The sequence below is a fragment of the Scyliorhinus torazame genome, chromosome 14 (assembly GCF_047496885.1).
Source record: "Scyliorhinus torazame isolate Kashiwa2021f chromosome 14, sScyTor2.1, whole genome shotgun sequence".
Lineage (NCBI taxonomy): Eukaryota > Metazoa > Chordata > Chondrichthyes > Carcharhiniformes > Scyliorhinidae > Scyliorhinus > Scyliorhinus torazame.
The window spans coordinates 60,997,461-61,005,158 of NC_092720.1; the positions used below are offsets into that span (position 1 = coordinate 60,997,461).

Sequence of the window (7,698 nt, forward strand, 5' to 3'; positions counted from 1 at the left end):
ATCTACCAGCCGGGCGCCGATCAGTACTGGTCCACAAGAATATGGACCAGGCGGAACGGCACCCGTGGGGTCTCCCGGCCATTGGAGGCCCCAGGCTGGTCAGAGATAGTTCCCCTGGAAGGTGGGCACCTTGGCACTGTACGTCTGTCAACTTGGTATTGCAACCCTGGCACAGCCAAAATGACACTTCCAAGCTGGCAAGAGCACAGCCAGGATGGCAGTGAAAGGGTGCCACAGTGGCACTGTCAAGGGTCAGGGCCCAAGGAGGGCTACACACATGAAAGGAGGGTGGAGGAGGGCTTTCAAGGGTGGGGGCCTGCAGTGCAAGGGCCCCTGGGAAGTTTGGGGGGGTGACAGGTGGGGATCGTAGAAGGGGAGGCGCTGTAGGAGGCCTGAAGAGGGGAAACCCCCAGGGACCCCTTAGCGGGGTGTTCTCACTTGGGGGGTATGGGGTAGTGTCTACGTGTGTGGGCGGTGACATTAACCATGCGTGGGGGGGGGGGCTGATCTCTGGGTTCAGATCCCCAGTGCCAAAACAAATTCTAAGTGTGGGCTAAACTGGTGAGAAACTCCCCAAGGCCCAAAAAAGTGACGAAGTGTTGAATAGCGGTGGGGAACTCGCTGGCAGAGCCGACAGAAAATTCCATGAAAAACTCACCACAAACAAACTTAGAAATTCATTGGGAGAATCGCGCCCTAAGTGTCAATGGATAATGGTGGTGTACTCCCTGAAAAACCTGCCAAAAATGAATTTAGAAATTTTGCCATTGATTTCCGCCTAATATATTTTAAAGATACTGCGTATAAATACCTTAAATCTACAATGTACACATATTTTTCATTTGTACTCTGGGTAAGTTCCACTAGTATGGCAATAAATACAACCCATCCTTAGTTACTGTGGGACAGTTGTACAACTTTATGCTACATAGCAATTGTTTTTACAGCCGAATAGCCTACATGGCCATCTCAAAAGGGATTAGATGTCAATAGAATAGATCCTGATCTTACATGATGGTGTAAAATGTGTCATTGTGAGCGGCAGCTCCTTTTACACTTTTTCCTTTGACATCTCTCCTTTTTAAAATTTCTATTGTGTTCAAAGTTTCCAAAAGTAATGTCCTTGTTTCATGAGTCATGAATGGTCACTGTCTCCTTATATATCCTACAACCCCCAAATGCATCATAGTCCTCCCTTGCCAATCTTCCAGCCGAGCACTCGGCTAATTGAACTTTCCCCAATTAGTCCAACCCAAACTTTTATGATTGGGATGTGAACCATATCATTAATTTACAAATCTGGGCCTTATCTTTGACAAAGAGAAAGGTAGGTGGTCAGGAACTTTCCAATTCCACAATTCCATCTTCACCCTGAAGGAGCTGGTCCGGCTTATTTTTATGTCTGGGAGGTGGCCATGGGCTGAAGACAAACCTGCCCCCATTGGATGTGGGTCCAAGGTGGCAATAGAGGTGGGCAGATGATGAAGTCAGTAGGCTAGAAAGCTCACCTGTATTTACTAGGATATTTGCCCAGTTATAATCATGACTGTCAGGCTCTCTAGCCTTCACTCCTTACCTGCTCACCTTCCACCCATTCCCATGCCTCCTCCATGGCCCTTCTAATGCCACTCCACCCCAGTGCCCCTTCCATTACCCCCTTGTCCCTCCATGTCCAGTCATGTATTCTCCATACTCACTGTTTCAATATCCATGTACAGAAACAGTGAGTTATTGTTAAGTTTGACAAGTCTTTGAAATACTCCTGAAACTGACAACATTAGCGAACACATTTTGAAACTCTCCTTTGTTCATGCTACAGCCTCATAAAGATGTCAGTAACACACACTCACAATATCAATGACAAGAAGCTTTAACTCACTTTTCACTCTTAATCTTATATAAATAAACACACAGACATTGAAAAACTCAAATAAAGATCAGGTTAATACAAGGTAATGAAAATGCCAGTCAAACAAAGATAGTGATCCGCTGCAAACTGTATCAAAATTGCATACAGGGCTAAGTCCGTTGGCCATTCTAGGAGCTCAGCCAAGCATTCATAATGAAGTCATCTGAAAAATACATGTGTCTAGCTCTCAGTTATGTTGACACAATTGCTAGATGGCCTCATAATGAATGGTTTGGTTGAGCTCCAAGAAAAGCTAATGAACCAAGCTCAGCAGGAAATATTGAGTTAGTTTGCATATTTGATTAACATCCTTATTACCATTTGATAACCTGCTCTTTCTTTCAAGAGTGTTTTTTTCAATGCTAGTGTGTTTATGTGGACAAGATTAAGAGGTATGATGTGAATTGAAGGTTTCCTTAATGGGACTGTCACTGCCTGTGATTGATTGAAAGATTTATGTTAAATTAAGAGGGCAATGGTTTTGAAAGAATGCTGAATGTTTGGATATTAATTTGGTTTCTGACTCAAGACTGAGGGTCTCCCCGTGGTTCATGTCTCCTCTGAGATGTCCTGAACCTTGTTCAGTAACAAAATAGGCCCAGCTCCATCAAAATTGTGAGGGAGTTTTATAGATGAATACAATGGGAATAGAGAAATACCGACCCCGAAGTGTAGAAGGTTATAGTTTAGACAGATATGATCGGCGTAGGATTGGAGGGCCTATTCCTGTGCTGTACTTTTCTTTGAGTTTGGAATGCCCACCCCTCCATAGGAGTTGTCAAAGGTGGGAGTGCCTTGTGGGTGGTAGTGGCTCATGCAGGCTCGCTTCCTGCACCCTTATCACACACAAGCAAAAATTGCCAGAAACAGGAATGTGGTGGCAATCCCAGAATCAGGTACTGCTTGCCATTTTTAAAGTCCTCCTCACCCGGCCTTGTTAGCCGTTTAGCTGCTGTTGTATAAAGAGTCAAAAGTTCTGCGCCTTCTCACAAACACCTTTATTTTCCTTTAACACAACTCTGCACAAAAACTCTATCATCACATCACATGCCTCAAAGGCCACCTGAAGCTTCTTTACATAGCAGTGTCAATTACTGGATACTTAATATAAATGAGACATTTAATTGGAATGTCTCTTAACCCATTCCTTAACAGGCCTGACTCCTTGAAAATTTGGCCCTTGGTCTATATCGCTATTCCTCTGTACCTTCTCAATCTTCAGACACCTCACTTTGTTCCATACTTTTCATTTCTCCCCCTCAAATTCTGTATTGTCTACTACACACCAAAGTCCCACCACATTTTTCATAAAAGTATCCTCCCCATTTTCTTCATACAGCCTTTACATTACGTAACTTCTCATCCTTCATGAATTCAAACTCAGCTTTCCCTGATTTTTCTTGTTTGTTTTCATTGTACTTCGTCCATCCTAAACCCTTAATCCCAGATAAATTCTCTCAACCATGTTTTCAGCCACCATTGCTATTTTCCATGCTCCCAATGATGGACAAGACCTAAGAAGTTGCAACACAAAAACAAACCATTTGCTGCAAAAATTCCAAGCTAATATTAAACCTTCATGGGAACAAAGTCGTTTTAAATCAACCTTATTCCCTCCTTAAGTCCTCCTTCATCCATTTACCCAGTCTAATATTGAATGTTAACATTGTTTGTGCCTCAATCACTCACACTGTAACACCCTTCGGCTCAACAACACCTCCCAGCCTCCAAACTTTCTGATACTCTCTTTTTGTTCTTTTCTGCATCATGGCTCCCTTTGTCCCACCATCAATACTGCACATTTTCTTTGTATAGTTTTCTCCTACAAACATCAATAAAGTATTCAAACACTTACATTATTATGGTAATTTGCTAAATAGTGTGGAAAGGCAATCTGTTAAGTATGCACTTATTTTTTTTTAGGTGAAGAATAGATGTTTTGTTTCTCAACAGCAAGCCCAATGATCTGGAAAGAGCACAGATCATTCGAGCAAACCTAAATGGATGATAGCAGTAATTTACAAGTAAAGTCTACCTTCATTCATTTGCCTCTTATCAAACAGAGTTTTATTTCTATCTCTTGTTTGGTTTCCTCTGTTTCTTCCACTGTTCCTTTCATCTCTGTTATCTTGTTCTTTCTTGGCTGCCTGTAAAAAACAATTATCAATCCACTTCAGACTCTAGTGGAGACATTTTCCATTCCACGTGTCAGCTTGGAGCAGTGTATCCTGTTCACTAACACTGCCAAACCATGGTGGCCATTTTCTAATTTAAAAACTGAGATCAAAATGGAAGTTATGTATCTTGTCAGTCTCTTGAGCCAAGGGACATTTGTGCCAGTTTTAATGCACATGACTCACTCCAAACCTTTACTGGGTCAGGTAGACCCTGTTTTAAAATATATATAATTCTGGCCATATTCCTATGTGCTCTTCCAGCCTTCAAATTGCACACGATTGGTTTTTATGTATTTCCATAGTAAGAATGTAACTTCCAGGTTGACCTGTTGAGGAAAATATCCTGTTTCGACACTTTAAATTCTATGTAATTTTGAAATTGAGTCTAAGAATACTAAAGCGATACATCAGTACACATAATTATTTTCCTGCCCATTCCTTTCTGAATTCGGGAACTGTGAAACAAAATTCTTTATCCACAAAAGCATGTCGTGTATTTCCTGACTAGCCAATCTATACTCTCTAAATGCTTCTCATTTTCGAAGATTATTTTCCACAGCATCAAAAACACATACTGTAAATAGCTTATTAGAACATGGAATGTTTATTACAGATGGCTAACACAAAATTTAAACAGGAATAGAAAAGTATTTAAAAAGGAAGACTACAAAAGAATACGAGGAAAGGGAGATGGGAGTAGACAGTACAGTTCCTGCGATACAGTTCAAAAAACATTATCAGCCAAAATACTATGGTTCAACAAACTAAAAATTCCCCAGCTCTTCTGAAGAAACAAAGCTTTGGTTCCACAGACATGAATATATTTTACTATGTCACCTAAGTGACTATTCAACATCTCGGAGTCTAAAATGTATGGGCGCAATCTTCCCAAAAGGAACAAAGTCCCCGAACGAGCTCGTTTAGCCGCGTGTTTCCCAGTACTCGCAGTGCCGAGAAACACATGGCTATTCAACGCGACTCACTTTGAATAAGGGACCTGAACAGGAAAGCACGGCCAAGACCGTACTGAGCCTTGTTTTTTACAATGGGGAGCTCCACTCGCCGGAACTCCCCATTGTGGCGAGAGATTGGGACACGAATTTTAAATGGCGTCCCGATTTCCTCCCTCCCTCCCAGCCCGAACGCAACATGGGAGGATCCCCCGAATCCCCCGAAACCCACAATGGGTGTGCCAGGGTACCGAGGTGGCACCAGCAGTGCAGGGCACCACCCTGCCCAAAGGGCATACAGCTGGGGGCCTCCAATCCTCTTGGAGACCCCCACAAGTGCTGTTCCACCTGGTTCCCATTTTTTTTTCCCCAAAAATATACTTTATTCATAAAATCTATCATAAACATTACAGAACATTTCGAATTGTCTTGATTGTACATTTCCATCAGAGTTACACATTCCCTTGACTTTCTTCCATTCAATTTTGATAACATTACACACATATCGCTCTTTATGTTACAATTCCTTCTGAAACATTTACATTGTCATGTTTCTTTTATACATTGGAGTGTTAATGACCCAAACCGAGGGGGGGGTTACACTGTTACCCGCCCCTTGGTGTACATTTGCTGGTAAGACCTTACACAGTGGTCTTTCCCCATTGCGCCTTGGCGGCAGCTGCCCCAAGCTTGAGTGTGTCCCTCAGCACGTAGTCCTGGACCTTGGAATGTGCCAGTCTGCAACACTCGGTCGAGGACAGCTCTTTGCACTGGAAGATCAGCAAGTTTCGGGCAGACCAAAGAGCGTCTTTCACCTAGTTGATGACCTTCCAGCAGCAGTTGATGTTTGTCTCGGTGTGAGTCCCTGGAAACAGTCCGTAGAGCACAGAGTCCTGTGTCACAGAGCTGCTCGGGATGAACCTTGACAAATACCACTGCATCTCTCTCCAGACCTTCTTTGCAAAGGCACATTCCACAAGGAGGTTGGTGACCGTCTCATTTCCCCCACAGCCACTCTGAGGGCAGCGTGCAACGGCGCTGAGCCTGCGGGTGTACATGAAGACTCTGACGGGGAGGGCCCTTCTCACCACCAGCCAAGCTAGTTCTTGGTGCTTATTTGTAAGTTCTGGTGATGAGACGTTCTGCCAGATGACTCTTGACAGTCTGCTCAGGGAACCATCCAACGTCCTCCACAGTCTGCTTTTCCCTGAGGGCCTCGAGGACATTACGTGCTGCCCACTGCTTCATTGCCACCTGGTTCCCATTTGTGTACCAAACGATGCTCGCCCGCGGAAGCCGAGGCAAAGGGATTGAATCCCAAAGCCTCAGGTACCTCGGGAATCTGCACATTTGAGTAAGGATTACTGCCTCGCTCTAATATGCAGATTTGTTGAAAAGTGATCCCGCCCATTGTGGACAGAATTTCCCTTGCAACGTCTCGTGAGATTGCGTTGAATCTCGTGAGGCGTTGCGAGCCTGATAGATCCTGGGAGCGGGGTCTCCCGGCTTTCACTGGCCACGCTGCACCATGGTGAGGCGATTTGCCAATGCAGCGTGGCCGGAGAATGGCGCCCTATATGTCAGCAGACTATCTGAGTGTAAAGGGCTGACATCCAACTCAAGCCCAATCCTCTTCCCATTCAAAATCAACTTTTAGCAGAGGCCAATGAATAACAATCGGAACTAGGAACTTCTGCTTTTTTGCCCCACACACCCAGCCTCGGGGCACCAATTGTAGTGTGTCAGTCCAGTATATTTAGTGCACAAACCAATGATTGACTGTAGGATCATCTGATCTCTGTGGTTCAGTCAGGTATTTCACAAATAGTGGTTGCTAAACATGACCCCAACAAAATATTGATTTACAAGAATAGGTTATGTATATTGCAAGTGGTAATCTTCCTTTTTATTTTAACAGGGTTTTTGGGAGTGTTTCCCAGTTTGATGAATTTGGAAGGGTATTCCATTGTCCAAAAAGAGCTCCAATGAATCCAGTTGAAAAGTGTTCAGTGTGGTGATTTCAAATGTACTTTTTAATCTAAACAGCAGTTTTATTTTTTCCTTAGTGTTTAATAAAATGTGGCCAGTTCTTTTTATCTTGATTGTATTTTTAATTTCTTAAATAAAAATAGCTGAATTCCTCTAAGTGTATTAAGAACAGCAAAATATCACTACTTTTATGGTTCACCTGGTATGCACATATTTATAAAAGAGGTTCAAATAAGAACCTGTCTCTTTTCACCATGCCTTCGTGTTACCAGTCTTAAACTACTTTAGAAAATCAGTGTTTCATGATTGCGCTGTATTTCATGTTATCATCGCAAAATTGTGTTTCAATGTATGCCAATTGTTAAAAATCAAACCGGATGTTTTAGACTGGTTGAATATTTGTGCACTTTATTGAAAACTTATTGGAAGCTGTCTTGCAAATAAAATTGTATCATATAAATATTTAGTTTCTTTTTCTTTAAGTGCTTAGCAGAAAGTGGAATAAAATGCACCAAATTATTTGGGCTTCTTAATTATGTGATACCTAGTCAAACACAGGCTCATCAGTCTACAACTTTTGTGATGAAATTGAAAATATGGCTAGTTTTTTAAAAATTTAATGTAATTAAGCTAAAGTGTTATTGCTTTAAATGTCAAATAAGCTGCCATTAGT

The 7,698-nt window shown here is 42.5% G+C and overlaps 1 protein-coding gene across 3 annotated transcripts in view; it reads left to right on the plus strand.

Moving 5' to 3' along the window:
• ecel1 (endothelin converting enzyme-like 1) overlaps window positions 1-7,485 on the plus strand; it is a 218,075-nt gene extending 210,590 nt beyond the window's left edge. For all 3 annotated transcript variants that reach the window (XM_072474279.1, XM_072474277.1, XM_072474278.1), the window contains one exon: window positions 6,955-7,485. In XM_072474279.1, coding sequence (XP_072330380.1) covers window positions 6,955-7,054 — 100 coding nt within the window. In that variant the 3' untranslated portion in view covers window positions 7,055-7,485. The remainder of the gene's footprint in view (window positions 1-6,954) is intronic.
• Window positions 7,486-7,698: the final 213 nt, after the last annotated feature.